General features: G+C 45.9%; 2 protein-coding genes across 4 annotated transcripts in view; one reads left to right on the top strand and one right to left on the bottom strand.

Annotated features, from left to right (window-relative positions):
- The window catches only part of LOC131879241 (uncharacterized), a 15,555-nt gene extending 12,186 nt beyond the window's left edge, over nt 1-3,369 (top strand). For both annotated transcript variants that reach the window (XM_059225505.1, XM_059225504.1), the window contains exons 13-15: nt 482-639; nt 1,155-1,330; nt 2,095-3,369. In XM_059225505.1, the coding sequence (XP_059081488.1) occupies nt 482-639; nt 1,155-1,330; nt 2,095-2,216 (456 nt within the window). In that variant the 3' untranslated portion in view covers nt 2,217-3,369. The remainder of the gene's footprint in view (nt 1-481; nt 640-1,154; nt 1,331-2,094) is intronic.
- A 105-nt stretch (nt 3,370-3,474) lies between these two features.
- On the bottom strand, nt 3,475-11,591 carry LOC131879240 (probable helicase with zinc finger domain). 2 transcript variants are annotated; one of them, XM_059225503.1, is made up of 9 exons: nt 11,411-11,591; nt 10,870-11,240; nt 9,616-9,981; nt 9,234-9,539; nt 8,877-9,149; nt 8,551-8,813; nt 8,038-8,461; nt 7,692-7,957; nt 3,475-7,629 (listed from the first exon to the last, which is right to left on the bottom strand). In XM_059225503.1, the coding sequence occupies exons 2-9, from the start codon at nt 11,002-11,004 to the stop codon at nt 4,368-4,370; spliced, it is 5,295 nt and encodes a 1,764-aa protein (XP_059081486.1). In that variant the 5' UTR covers nt 11,005-11,240; nt 11,411-11,591; the 3' UTR covers nt 3,475-4,367. The 2 variants fall into 2 exon arrangements, with proteins under 2 accessions (XP_059081486.1, XP_059081485.1); XM_059225502.1 differs by lacking the exons at nt 10,870-11,240; nt 11,411-11,591 and having other exon boundaries at nt 9,616-10,156.
- Nucleotides 11,592-15,511: the final 3,920 nt, after the last annotated feature.

The raw sequence follows: 15,511 nt of genomic DNA, 5'->3' as shown, positions 1-15,511 counted from the left end.
GGTCCATCCCCGGCCAATACCGCATTGACAAAGTATTTCTAGACCTATATCCAATATCAAAAAGCCTCAATGTGCTAAAAAAANGGTGGTGTTCAATTTGGTCGTTAATACAACAAAAGGATCCAAGTTTACTTGGGGGGGGGGATGACCTTTATGGGCCAGGCAATTACGGTAGGTACATCGTTATTCTTGTTCTAGTCTTCCTCAAGTCGGCTTATTTCCACATTTGGCATTAGACCGTTTGTCATGAAATTGGAACATTGCGTCCTTCTTCTTGGAACAACCGTTTCTTAGAAATCCTCCTTGGGTAGCCTTTCCGGGTTGTTCTTGAGTGTACGATTTGTTCCAACTCTCATGAACAAGATCCTTCAGTGAAGAAAACTGCTGATGGGAATGGATACCCCCGAAATAGACTCTGTCTCACTCGTTCGTCCAGCGTGACATTCTATAACCATAATTTTGTTCCCCGTTCCATTTATAGAACACCCACGATGGTCTGATCGTATCATCCAACGTGGGACAGATTGAGATCTCGTTGGGATTCTACGCCAAATCTGGAACGCTCAAAGTGACAATCATTCAGTGCTTGGATCTACCCGTCATGGAGGAGTCCGGTTCCGCCAATGCCTTCGTTCAAGTGTAAGTGGAACTCGTAATGGACCTTCCTTCTTTCTTGGGCTCGCACTTTATGCTCGAGGCGAGATGAAAGAACGGAAGAATGGAATGAACAACACGTTGCCTTGAATTGCTGGAATCATCGCTGCCCATGCTTGGTTTTGAACGGAAGGCATTCATGTAAAATGGCCTACGCAACTCCTTTTGAGACTTGGTTGCCCCCAGGTGCAAAAATGGCAATCCACAATGGTACAATAGTTCTCCAACTAGCTCGAACTTGTGGCTTTTGCGGCCAGTATGGCAGCATGGAACATGCGAAGTAGATTGCTGTTGCTCAAATGGAGAGGCCTTCCTTCATCTCAAAATAGCTTCAAAGGGATTTCTTCCCAGAAATAAATCTCATTACTGCCACCACTTCAGATTGTAGGGAAGTTTTCTCTCTCGGTCATTCTCAATGGCAAACCGACCCCGATGCTTTGCAGTTGCAGGGAGATGTTTCAGTACGTAATTGTCTTGCTTGATCCAATTAATTGTTTCAGTGTGATGCACCCGGTAACCAAGACTTCCAAACATCAGACCACAGTCAAATGGAAATCTCTGAGTCCGGACTTTCATGAACAGTTTGTGTACTTAACCTCTAGCCATGATCTTCCGAAGCAGAGCCTTTACATCACAGTGTGGAACAAAGAAAAGGGCAGAGCGGATGAATACATTGGTGAGTCACAAAAGCTAGCGCATGATGGTGCTTCCAAACAACACCTCATTTCATGGTCATTGGACCCTAGGAATGGAGCCAATTCTAAACAGTTTTAGCCACCACACAGAATACAAATGGCCCCCCAAGGACCAAAAAAAGTGATTGCCCAACTGTCTCTCCCCACCCAAAATCCGAGCTCCAGATGTAGTATATGCGGTTTTAAAACGAGACCACCTACTACACTACAGGGTGGCCAGAAATAACGGCAATTTGACTTTACCATTGCAAAAAGAACTGTTCAAAGATTCGAATCAAATTTTCAGAAGGAAAAAAAAATCTTTGAACAAGGCCATCCGCCAGAGTTCTTTACAGAAAAAATTGCACTCATTTTTCACTATCAAAGAGACAGCGTGAAAAGCGTAAAAAGTAGATCAGTCATGGCGAGTGAGTGCAACGTACCTTGGTTGCTATCCTCACGTGTCAACTATGATTGAGTTCGTTGTAGTTTGGAGGCTGCCGTGGTGGCAAATGAAGGCCATATCGAGTGATACGCCCCAAGTTTGTACTTCGGATATTTGTTTATGAAATTGCCATTGCTATCTGACTTAAATTCAAAACTAGTTTATTGTCTTTATTTCCGCCCACTCTGTACACTAGATATACCCTAAATGTATGGTGCTTGTCCTTTGAGCATCTTTCAAGAGCCATGTAATATCGTTGGTTGGCAATCATCGATGGTGTAGAAAACACGTTAATGGTAGGAAGTCATGGTTCCATTCCAGGTGGTGTGATATTGGGCATGCATGCCAAAGGTGGTCGGTTGCGTCATTGGGTGGACACAACCAAGAATCCAAGTCAGGTGCAGAAACGAACTCACTTTCTGAGTGCGACTTACATAGACTGATTGGAACTCACAGTGATCATCACCACACCTTTACTTTGGAACGACGAACTTGTTATAGCTGATTGGATCATCCCGGGGCATCAGTTACTTACATGGAAATCATCTTTATTCACTCCTTCCTTCCTACCTTCCCCAAAACACGTTCATATTATCGCTACTTATTGGTTACAAGTCCAATTATCATCATAAATGCCACGTCCTCATCAATATCATCAAAGTAATCCATCACCCTAAATCACCTACTTCCCAGTGGCATCGCTTACCCAACAATGGTTCCAATCGATGGGTCAGTGGCATTTCCAGCCCAAATGTCAACTGAAGCTACCCCAAGATGACAAATACAGCCATATATTTTTCCTAACTATTATAATGCCCCCCCCCTCCCTTTCCATTCTTGCGCTCTATCTTTGATTCTCTTTCTCTATCTCTCTTTGGACCTCTGATCCATTCAATAGCAGGGGATTTGCTTTCTGTCTATTTGATCAACCTGGTTGTTACAAATCTCGGTCTACTCCTCGGCTTTGGGGTTCGATGGGTCTCATCGAGATTGGCACCACGACACGTAATGGTTGTGGGCCCTCTTTCATCCCGGAACCAGAGCTAGTATTACCCCTCAACGTGATGGTTCATTGCCATGATAAGTCAATGAATTCAGTCATTTTCACTCGAAATTGCCAACCATTCTATTCTCATTCAATGGTTGTGACTCCAACTTTACTATCGTTCAATTGAGATCCACTCCGAACCACGATTCAAGAAGACCTCTTTCCATTCCTCACTCAGTATTTCGGAGACACATTAATCTTTATGATCTAGGCGATCATTATTGGCCTGGTAGTAGAACTCTTTTATCAAAGAAAGATGCGTTTGATCGGCTCTCACACTTAAAATAAAGGCAAAACAACCAACTGGTAAATGTGTACCACACCCGACGTAAAACTCAACCATGGATGATGGTAAGAATACACTACGAACCAGCTCTTTCTCCTTCCGACAAACAATTGACTTACCCATCGTTTGAATATATTCCTAATAGTATTGACGGTCTAGCTATCTATCTATCTACTTTTTCATTCCATCATTGTTACGATCACCATCCTATTTTCTCGACAATGAAATGTTCTTCATTGAAAATACAGGAGTCTAAAACTTACCAACTCGCGAAATTTCATCGTTGACGGGCGAGATCCACTGAATTAAACCATACGTCATTAGATATGACGTTAGCAACACTTTGCGAACAATACGAGTTAGACTGTTTTGGGGGTTGCACAAGCGATATAAGACTCTTTATTCGACAAGATGAAAAAATGTCTCAAGTGTGATGATTGGTGTGTGAGGGAGTGTTTGTGTGAATGTATCTTTAAATGTAGGACAATATGGGTGAATATAATATTTTTGCAATGGTGCGGAACACTCTTCTAGTTTGGATTTCAACTTCAAGGTATAATTGATGTGTGTTTATGTTTCTTTTCTTATTTTTTATGGTAGAGGGGATTTGAAAAGCAAGGACGATGCATATGTGGTTGGATAAATCTAAGAGAAAGAGATGTATATGTATAACTAGATTGATGAAACACTTTCAAGTGGTGTTGACAGAGACTGGACATTTCAATGTGCAAACAAGAACAAAACGGAGAGTGATTACGATTTGTTAAGGATTTTTGCATTCATACAGTAAATATATTTGATATACACTATATCTGATGTATTTGTATTTGACAATGGTGCAATGAGGCTAGACAAAAACTTTTTTTGATTTTATTTTTTGTTGCTTTTCTAGTTTTTATGGCCTGCTTACTCAGGCAGTTTATTCTTTGGGGTTTTGTTGAAAAAAAAAAGATTTGTTAGACGCGAACTTTTTTGGTTTTTGGGGATTTTCGGGGGGACTTTTTTTCGTTTTTTTGTTCTTCTCAGTTAGGTTTTTTTCTTTTACCACGAACACGATATTACATATTGCAAGGACAGGTTATAGTAGACTCTCAATTCTAGACAATCATTTAGTGCAAAATGGACATTTAACAAGACACGAAAAAAAGTGGGAAAAAGAATTGGTGGTATCAAGCAACTGCCAAGCAGAAATCTGAAGAAATGAAACTAATCAAAGTTCGAAAGTTGCATAACGGCGATACCCCACGAATAGCGACTTAACTACCAGGGAGCACCTCTAAAGTTAAACAAATTCTGATCGTCTGCCTCTCGGTTGCCTTGAGTGCCCAAATTTCGAATCCGAGTTAGTGGATCCTCCGAGGTGTGGGAAGTTCGTAAAACATTGGCATACGTTTTAGACCCACTCCCATTGTTACTATCAACTGCTTCACTTACTTCCGCCCGTAGAGGCGGAATATACGGCTGAGTAACTTGCCTGGGCATCTCAGACAGATCCGGATGAGGTCGAGAACTGGTGGGAGTCATGGCTTGAGTCATGGCATCTGTGCATATGGATTCCGACTTTTGCACTTCAGCATGAGATGCATGAGAGGCATGAGCGGCAAGGGCAGCTGAGACTCCAGCTTCTGCAGCTTCTGCAGCTTCAGCTTGGGCTTGAGCTTGAGCTCGTCTCTTGTACAATGGGATGTTGGGGTTGCCGCTTTGAGGTGATGATGGTGATGTACCCACTGCGTCTTGTTCGAGAGCTGAATTGATAATGGTCGAGATGTCATCTTCACTCGGGTTGTCATTGAAAAGGCCAGTAAGGAGAAGGTTGCTCTGAAGGAGTCTGGCGATCTCCTCGTCATAGTCGTCATCCACAGCGTTTCCGGGATTTGAGGTGGCTTCCTGTTGGCTCATTGGTACTTTATTACTACCTCGGTAAAGATTTTGAACTGGGAGTGGAAGGGACGGGCCTGTTCTTTGAACAAGTGGCTGGGACTCGTGAGTCTGAATTGCGAAAGGACTTGCATTATTTAGAGGTAACAAAGCTTGCCTTTGTTGACGAATCAAATTGATCGTCTCGATGAATTCCGGTCGCTGGTCCAGAACTGCCAAGACTTCGGTAAACTGCCTGGCCTCATTTAAACCTCGACTGGTTTGCACCATGCTCAACCAAGCCCTCTTCATTTGGGCACTTCCCAAAAAGGGTCTGACATCCAAATCTTCGGGAAGCAAGTTGCAGGCAGCTTCTAGAAAAGCGGAGGGAGCCGAGTCCGCAGTGTGCGTCACAGGGGGTTGTGGATTCTCATGAACATGATTCCCTGTCCGCGGGATAGCCCCATTGCCTCCCACCATCGGGTCGGGCAGAGGCGGGTGCGTGGTATACGGGGGTGGTTGGGGCGGAGGCGGTCCTTGTGCTGGCATGGTCGGGGGTGATGGTGAAGTTCCACTTTGCCTTTGATATTTTGTGTTGGCAAACTGAGGATTGGGTAAACGGGCATGAGGCCCCAAACCAGGGCCGAAATGTTGAGGGGGCGATGATTGATTACCATTGGGCAGCATCATTTGACCGGGGATCCGCTTTGAAGGGGAATGAGGGTGTCGCATCCCGGGGGTTCCGTGATAAGTGGGTGGAGGAATTTGTCGCGGTGGGGGAGGGGGTGGAGGAGGCAACTTTCCGCCGGCGATGAGAGCGGCTGCCATTAACGCTTGCTGAGCCTGTTGATTGTAGAAGTTCCGCATGGTCTGTGGTATTGGTGGAGGTTGGGTAGTCATGGGCGCGGCATAAAAGTTGCTCTGATTTGCTAGGGATATCTTCATCAATGGTGACATGGGTGGGGGTAGTTGCATGAACGGCACACTTGGAGGAAGTGGTGGAAACCCCCGCAATGATGTGGGCGCACCGTTCACGTGTGTGGATGGAGGAGGCGGGGGCGTTTGGGGTGGAGGGCCGTGGTTCTGATACATTAACTGACTGTAAATCATGGGTTGATGGTGGTTCCCAAATCTGGCCGCCAGTCCATTATTGGCCGCCCCATGAGAAGGATAGTGATGATTACCCGACACGTGTTGTGGGGTGGAGTTTGTTGGGGTGGCCGCGGACATTCCAGATTGAAGAAATGCCTCTCGCTGCCTTCGATGTCTGGGAATGAACTCGGGTGCGAAAGGATTCAGCACATACGTTTTTTTCAACTCCACCCTGTCCAACATACCTCGGAGTTCCAACCACTTCATGCCGAGCAACGAATCATGTTGACTGCTGATCTCAAGAAACTTTTCCCATAATTTGCGGCATTTCCCCACAGAGCACAACGCGATTGGATCTCCCACCACTGCAACCAAACTCTGAGCTCGGGTGATGGCGGTGTTCATCAATTTGGCATTGGACAAGAATCCGAAGTCACACTCGTCTGGGTCATCATAGGACTTGATACAAGTGCTTCGTGTCCGTACAGTTGACAAGAAAATGGCCCGAAACTGTTTGCCCTGAACGTTCAAGACGCGTTCCACAGAGACACCAAAGAGCTTTCGCTTTCTCAACTCACTACGAATGCGTTGGACTTGATCATAGTAAGGGGTCACAATGCCAATGGAGCTCTCGTCCCGATGACCCCAAGATTTGGGCCAAGTTCTTTGGAGCTCGTCAACCCTGTCCACCACTTCGTACACCTCAGAGTTATTGTAGAACGAGGTGGAATTGGCGTCTTGAATAGCCTCGCCTCTCGCTGTGAACACTGTCAAAGGGTACCATTTGTCGTGCACCGTTTGATTTCCAGAAGCAACAAGTTTCTGACCATAGAAGAGGCCTGAAGTGTAATTAATGATCGCTTCATGGGAGCGATAGTTTTCACAGAGCAGGATCTTGTAAGGATAGTTTGTCGGGTATAGGTCATAGAGCCTCTCGAGCAAGGACATGTTGAAATTTTTCCCCTTGGCGAACTGGGAGAACACTTCAGGACTCAATTGCATGTGATCCCCCGCCAACACGATCCTCGTATCGGGGGCTGCCAAAGTGAGGGGCATCAAGGCCTCGCATTCCATGGCCTGGGCCGCTTCATCAATCAGAATGTGACTGAAGTGACCTGCTCTCAGACCGATCCCGTTCAGAGAGCGACTAGTGGATAGAGTGGCCACCACAATATTGGCATCCTTGACATCCTCGAACGTGGGATTGCGAAACACTCGAGAGGTCTCGGTTCGATTGATCAAACAATACTTTTGAACCACATTGTGCACGGTCTGGACCCAACGATGTCGATAGTAGACACGCACTAACTTGACCTCCGGGTTCGCTTGAATGAACGGGTGAAGGTAGTCTCGAATGTAGAGGTCCGCTGCCGAATTCGAATGGGTACACACGAGCACTCGAGACGTGGGTTGCTTGAGCAGCAATTTGATCGAGTGTCCCAAAGTGTAGGTCTTTCCCGTGCCGTATGGACCGATTATCAAAATGGGTGGGGCAAGGGTTGATAATTCAGAGGTTATGGCAACAATGGCCTCCCTTTGTTTCGGATTTAAATCTGGCACCATTCCATCAGCCCTAAAAGACGAGAGAAAACGAATCAGAACCAGACTCCTCCCTCTCGCTTCAGAATCCCTTACCACTGTCTGGCTGGAGACCAAGGCACGCGCACATGGGCGTTACTCTTGACATCTGGGTAAACGTATTTGATATCCGGCAATTTGTCAACAGCCAAGTGCATTTCGCAGAGGGGAACTCGGTTTAATTGAAACTGAACTTCGACTTCCACATGCTCGCCATCCTTCAAATCAAACTCTGAGACCATCTTGGGCGACATCCGAAGGAACAAAGTATCTTTCCCACTGTCTTCAATAGCCGAAGTGAAGGCCTTCCTCTTGCCGGATGTCTATATTGACAATGAGAAATCCGGATATTCACAAAAGATCCTGTGCATACGAAACTTAATGAAAGCCGAGGTTAGCTTACCTTTGCCGAAATGGACAGATAAAGGACGTTGCAATTGGTCAAAATCAATCGACCAGCAGGCGTATCTTCGCTCAAGCTCGATCCCAAGGCCATTTTTCCGAAGAGTTCTCCTTGCCTAGCATATTTGGCGGTAGATGAATTGGTCGATGTAGGCATGAGGAGATAGCTTTTGGTCAGATCCAAATTAGTCACCACATTGAACTCGGAGAGCTGCTCAAACTGGGCCATTTCCTCAATGTACAACAACTCGTGCATTCGGCCAATGTAATTGTTCCTGGTGAGGCTCGGTTCTTTCACATTGCTTGTAGCCAGGAACTTGGATGGTTGGGGATGGGGATAACTTCGGAGAAGGATTTCATCTTCCGGCTCGGGTTTGATTAGGGGCGGTTCAAAGTCCACGATCGTGGTATTGAGTTCGTCCCATCTGAAACAATAAACATCAGATTCAATTCGTTTTCAAATATAAACCATTCATCATAGTACATCACAACCAAGTTGAAGAGCACGGCTTACCTTTCAGCTTGGGAAATGATGCTTTGCTGAATCTTCTCCAATCCATCCTCGTCTACACCCTCCGTCTCGTCTGTAGCCCCTTGGGACTCTGCTGGAACCACATCTACACTGATATCTTGTTTCAAATAAGGTTCCGAGCCAAAGCTGAACACCACCGATTGTTGAAATTTTCCAAATATGTCCGCATTGAACTCGACTTTCACCTCGTATGTGGAGGTAGATGTCGGAGACGGTAGGGAACTTCCTCCCGGTAAGGACCATTCCTAAATTCAACGTCAACTTTGAGATGGCGCAATCTTGATGAACAAATAACGGACTTAATTTACCTCGGATTCATCCGCAGTGGTTTTATCATAATAGGTTCGTAGAGTCGAATCAACGCCGGAGCCATCCTTCACCTTGGCTTTGAGATGTTTGATCGACATGAGCGAGAACTGACCCCGAGTCACATCGATGAGCAACCCAATACTCCGCAGGACTTTGGGTCCCTTCGACACCAACCGAAACGTCCACATCACTTTGCTTTGCTTCGATTCCACCTGAGTACTCAGGTCTCGATCGCAAGAGCATTCGATGTCATCCAAGCGGTTGGCAAGAATCTGCAAGTACAATTTCAGATTCAAATTGAAACAGGATATTGAACAAGGCTGAATATATCATGGAATATGTTGTGCGGCTCTCACGCTTCTCGGATTTTGGGCTGACGACCACTTTTCGATGACGGTTTCGACGAATGATTTGCCGTAGAGACGGGTGGCCTTCAACGCTTTCTTTTGCCGGTAATCGAAGCGCTCTTTCCATTCCCGAAGTTCTTCTTTGGAGTGAGCAGCCACGCACTGCACGCCAAAACGACACGATTCCTCGGTCAAGAACTGCTGACATAGGGTGTATGATTCCGCCCGCATTCCTCGAGGAGGAGCACGAAACTTCCAAACCTTGCCCTCATCCGACATGATGACTTGTTGGTGGGAATCACTTCTCTTATGCGTCTAAAAAGAAGACAATCATTACTCACTACGACGACTCAATCTCGTCATACCTCTCAGCCCATTGGAGTGATCTTACCTCAAAGGCGGTCTTATTCGGACAGAGCACATTACAATAAGAGCAATGAAAAGTGGATTCCTCATGCTTATGGGTCTTGTTAGCCTTGGTCTTGGTCTTGACCTTCTTTTCGCGGACCCGATCTCGCTTTTTGGCCTTGGTACTCGGGTCCGACCCGCCATGGGTGGGCGTGGACTCGGCTTCGGGCGGCGGTTCCGCCTCCGTGGACGCGGGTGGGACCGGAGACTGGGCGATCGGGGCTTCGGGAATCGGCGGTGTGTCTTCGCGGCTGATCTTTTGAGCCTCGTCCTCCTGGCCATCGGCCAGAAGTGCAATGACGAGTTTACATTTGGCTGTTTTGACCATATGACCGGGCGTGGTCGGATTCTGCAAGCGCATAATAATGAGTACGGATAAATGGGCATGTTCTTCAAGCGCGGGTTCAATTCCGGTACACATGGAAACCAAAATACACGTGGGTCTTTCTCGAGCGTGGCAGAGGAAAGCCACTTTCAGAGCTGACTTTCGAACGAAAGACATGACTCAGAGGCGTTCAATTCATACGCCGAGTTCATCAGGGGCCAATTTATTCGTAGACCAGATTCTCGTTAGGACACATGAACCAGAACAACTCCGTGGCCAGTCCCGGCTCCAAAGTATTCAATCCATATTTCAAGCTTAAACGAGTGTGACGGGGACAAAGATGGCCATTTAGACATCCAATAAATGGAGGGTCAGGGCCGGCGGGGTGAACACGGCCCGCTCAAAGGAGCCAGGCACCTCATCATCCCATACCATATGCCATAAGTCTGGAGGATCCTATTGATACTTTGTCGGTGGGTGGGGTGAGCTGCTGAAAGGGGAGTTTCGGGAGGGAAAATTTGGGGAGACGAATCGAAGGTGTGACCGGGCCTAGGCGAGGAAACTACACCTACACGTGCCACCGTAGCACCGGGCTCCGTGCTCCGTGGCCTGGCATTCGATGGCATAAAAAGCGCATGTAAGACGGTTTGGGTTTGGAAAGCAAAAATATGGTTTAAGGCCGGTTCTTGGGACCCAGGGCGGGCCTATTATTAACCAATATGTCCATACATCGGTCCAGCTGAGCACACTTCTACCAGTATCAGTCAGACCCGGAGGGCGGAACGGATGGGGAAGGCCGGGTGACCCGGGTTTTCTGAGGAGGTCCGGAATGGGACGGGTCCGGGTTCAGGTGGGCTAAGGCCCCATCACGAGACGGGCCAAGCTTATCCGGTTCACGCGGGTCGGACTCACCTGAATGACGGCTTGAAACTCCCGAATGGCGGTGGCGTAATCGCGATGCTTGAGCGCTTGGTTGCCCGCATCCAACACACCGGCCGGGCCAGCCGACGACAGGGGCCCAGGGGCCGAGGGGGGCGGCCGCTCCATCCGCCCCGCCTTTTAGGGCGGGAGCGGGCGAGACGGAGAGGCCCAGCCCCACGGGCGAGGCGGCGTTAATGCGGTTGGACCGGGTAGCGTCAGGCCCCCAGGGCGGCTGAGCGGGGGCGCGGCGGGATCACGGCTCATGTAGCGGGTGAAAAGGGTCCAGCCCCGCCCCCGAATGGCACCCCCAGGTGGGTGGACGGGCGCAGGGGGTGTGTCACCCACGACGCAATTCAATCAATCTGCAATACATAAATTCATCCGGGTTCATGATCGGGTCCACAACACGTCAAGCATCCCGGTCCATCCATTCATCCCGTTGAAAGTTGAATCGAGGCCCCGGTCCAGTCCACCCGCCTTAGGCTAGCGGGCACGACGGAGATGGATCCATGAAATGGCATGCCAGGCTTACCTTGGGCTGAGGCGGGTGATGGCGCGGCTGAGCCAGCGGCCATGCTCCACGGCTGCCGTAGGGATGCGGCTGGAGGGCGTATCACGGACAGCCAGGGGCCAGCAATGGCGCGGTCCGTCCGACTCCTTCTGAATCCGGGGCCAAGTCCCAGTGGTTGGCCAACGTGAATCAGGCCCCCCGAATGACTGGCAAACCCAAGAAGAACAAAACCGACGTCGTCGTTGAGGCACTCGCCATTAGGCATAAGGCCAGCTCACATGGCTCGGACTCGTTTGACTCAGACCCATTCGAGTTAGGGGCCATTGGTCGAAAATTTCGAGGCCTGTTGGGCCCGGCCGTCACTCATTCACGTTTATGTACCATCTTTCCTTGATAGTTGTACGCCATGACATGACTAAGAGTCGCGATAAAGATATTATTATTATTATTAACTTATGGAACCGTGACCCTGAGGGGAAAATGACTTTAGCGGGATTTATGGGCCTAGATCTGGCACATACAGCCTGGATACCCTCGGATACCCTCAGTCCTCTTGGGCTCACACTAGCCGGCTCAATAAAATCGGGTCCCGTTGTTTGGTTGTTCGAAGATGAAATTGGAAATAGTTCGGCTGAGTGATTCGTCTCATCCCTACACGAGGCTGTTGTCCCTCTGCTTTTGGGGGGGCCGACTCGCCTGCGTTTTTATTCAGGCCCCCAGGCCACACATTACAGGGAGGCCAGCTGGGCGCTCGTATTGAAAGTCAAAATAAGACCCGTTTGAGGTCAAGTATGTCCCTTGACATTTCTAGTGGGTTAGCCCAACCCCATGGCATCCCAAACTTCGGGCAATGTTGACCAATCTCCTGTGCCAATCTCTGTTCTATTCTAGGGCGGGAACATATGGCATTTGATCTGGCATCTGGCCCAGGCATTACATTGAAAATCTTTTGGCCGATTACCAGCTCGTTATCCTTCTTTGGGGACGCTCGCTCGTCAACCTTCTACCATCTCGTCGGACAGGGTCGATCCCACTGAGTATTTGGTGTGCAGAGTCAAGGCGCTAGAGGGCGCTTGAGCCTGGTTTTAGGCCTTGTTACTCTAGACTCGAGGGCTTGTCACTTCTTGACTCTGGGTTGAAACCGAAATTTTGCTAAACCCAATTATGATCATACATGGGACATATAACGTCACTCAAGGCGAAAGTTACATATATGCTGTACTCTACATATTTAGACATATTTCATAAAAGCACTCGGTATACTTTTGATATATATCTTCTTTGTTCAAAGCCATCAAATATGATGAATGATTTTGACACGTTTAAATTCCTTTTGCAGAAAAAGCCAAAAGTGTTCCGCCAGTTTCACGGCACTATAACCCAAAGCCCAAAGTGCAGGTAAATCTACCAGACAACTGGAATTCTGACCATTCGACCGTTCTCACTACAAACTAATGGGACATGCTCGCGGGGGTCGTTGTTTACCCTTTGCACTTGAGCGACCCCTTCTGACTTACGTAGGGATGTGTTAAGGATTGGGCTGTGGCATGAGTCACTTGTAATAGTGTTGAAATAAGCGGAGCTGTTACACAAAAAAAACCAAGGATAGTGTTAGATACGATGGAAAAGATAACTTTTTCAGCTTGCTTTGACGCAGAAATTTAATTGTTGTGGAAAAAGCTATGTCATTTTTACGTTCGACACATCCCTACATATCCGAAAGATGGCGCTTGGGCGCAAAGGGGTACAAAAAAAACAAAAAAAAACCTGATGCTGTGATCCTATCCTATTTTGTATCACCAGTAGACCTCGAAAATCTTCAAAGTTGAGAAAAATGCTAATAAAATGGTTTTTCAAGTTGTTACTGTTTTTTCGAGGTTCAATCATCAACAAAGGAAGATGACAATAGTAAACCCGAATGAGACAAGACCGAATTGTATATTAATATTTTAAAAATAACCTGACCCAATTAGAAACAGTCTCGCAATAAAGATTTAGAAGAAAATAGGATCATTAAATTTCATATAACTCAGTAGCACCAAAATTGGTTACATCCGCACTGGCATTCATGTTCTCCTAATTTCCATCAAACAGGATTTAAGCCATAAATGATTAGCGCCAATAAAATCAAATGTGCTTCTAATGATTTTAGGGGCTAGAAAATGCCAAGATATCAGTAGGTATATCCGTAAAGTTTTAATTTACATTTTGAGTAAGAAAAACGGGTAATTGCAAAGCCATGGTGCAAATGAGCTACACTAAATGGTGATAACGAGATAGTTTCCTGACAAAAAGATGGATCAGTATATTCATACCCAAATAGGCTTTTTGCACGCTGTGTTTCTTTTCATTTACTTTTCAATGGCCTTGGTGTAACGTCCCAAATGCAGCTACCATTGGTTGTTCAAATACAGGGTTTTAGTCGTTCCTCAATAAAAGGAACGAATTACAGTTACAACTACTTTGGTCAAAAACAGTAATTCGTTCCACAACCATTATTTGAAAAAAATGTAATGGCGTTACGCGTTGCTTTTCCCTCAGATTTAGATCACCAAAATTTTATGGTTTTTCCTCCATCAAGACCATACTTCTCTAAAAAAATTGTGTTTTTTGCTTCTATCAGTCCTAACGTGTAACATTTGAAGACTTCGTGTCAACATTTTTAATAGTGAGCATTGGCATTTAATCTTGGCATAATTGTTCCAAATGTGTTGCATCAAAATGCCTTGAGGATTCAAGATTGGGACCCCGTTTGGGTTAAAGATTGTTGAAGGTTTGAAACAATGTCGCAAAAATCATGATGGAAAACCAGTATTGAACATTGTAAAGCCGGTAAGAAGCCTGTGCCTTAAGTCTTGGAAATGTGGAGGCTTTGGGAGATCGATGCATCATACTCAAGCCAAAGAAGGGATTCCCTACTTGACAATTACACTGAATCAGGTCTACAGTCCAAGGGAATTTGATTGAGAAGATGTAAAGAATAAAGTACAAGCACAATTTCCAAGCCTTTCATTGTTTACAATATGCTAGGTAGAAATAGCAGAAAATGGCAATTTCTGTTGAGACTGAAGTTTCTTCAGCTGTCACGAGATAAACGAAAAATTAAAGGCCAATCTGGAAGCTGAAAGAGGAACGAGTAACGAGTAATTCTTATAGCTTTGGGGTCGTTACAATTACACAATCAATTTTTAAAACGTTATGGAATTAAAATCCTTTTTCGATAAAAGGAACGAATTACTCTAATTACGTTACTAATGCCCTATTTGAATGTTAGGTTGCAACATCAGTTAACATTGAGAAATGCCCAAAAGGTAAAGAGAGTGCATTTTCTTCCCCAAAAGTGACGTCCTATGAGAATATGTCTCAAATTTGGAAAAAGGGCAATAAATAGGTTTTAGGCACGTACCTTTTTTAGGTCTACGTAGACACAAATCTTGCGTGGATTAAGGCAAACACTTGCCACAAAAAATAGAGTTACTTTTCAAACTCGTAAAGCAAATAAATTGAAGAATCATTTGATGCAAGTGTTTATTTTCTTTGTTTAAAGCAATTGTACTGCTAATAGCCAGAGCCCTGGACTGCAAAATGCCTTTATGTTTTGCTCCACCACTCACAAATTTGCATCTACCATCAGCTTAGCTAGGAAGTCAACTATAACCTACACTTGGGTGATGCCACGGAAGGCACATGCAATACACATGAGATAAAAAGCTATATTTTCCCCTAATAAATGGTATGAATGCCAAGGTTCTGCAAGACTTTCCAAGGATCACGACAACCCGAAATATCATCATGATTTGCTTTGTTCGATGGATTCACAAATATGCGGGGGCAAATCTGATCGTTGTAGGCACACACAAGGATTTTGCTTAGAGACTGTTTTTGAGTGAGAACAAAATTGGGATTTAGATTAGGATCTAATGTAATCTTATCCGATGAAATATATTTGAATTGCTTTAAGTGCTTTGGCAAAGCTTGCATATTTGTTCGAATTCAAGTTGTACCGTTCAACTTTGAAATCAAATGTCTTGATCTATTGATGTTATAAGTCCGGAAATTGGAATCTCGCTAAAGAACAAACCTACCACCAATGACGTACTAGTTACTATTCCAATGAAGAAA

The sequence above is a fragment of the Tigriopus californicus genome, chromosome 4, assembly GCF_007210705.1.
Source record: "Tigriopus californicus strain San Diego chromosome 4, Tcal_SD_v2.1, whole genome shotgun sequence".
In the NCBI taxonomy this organism is placed as follows: domain Eukaryota; kingdom Metazoa; phylum Arthropoda; class Copepoda; order Harpacticoida; family Harpacticidae; genus Tigriopus; species Tigriopus californicus.
The sequence above is the reverse complement of the archived record's forward strand: the minus strand, read 5'-3'. Positions and strand labels throughout refer to the sequence as shown.

Bases quoted from the DNA above. Each gene is read 5' to 3' on its own strand.
- LOC131879240 (XM_059225502.1), bottom strand. From the start codon at position 10,134: ATGTCTTTCGTTCGAAAGTCAGCTCTGAAAGTGGCTTTCCTCTGCCAC. The intron at 9,150-9,233 runs GTGAGAGCCGCA...TTGTACTTGCAG, and splicing joins CAGCCCAAAATCCGAGAAGC to ATTCTTGCCAACCGCTTGGA. The intron at 8,814-8,876 runs GTAAATTAAGTC...CGTTGAATTTAG, and splicing joins CCACTGCGGATGAATCCGAG to GAATGGTCCTTACCGGGAGG.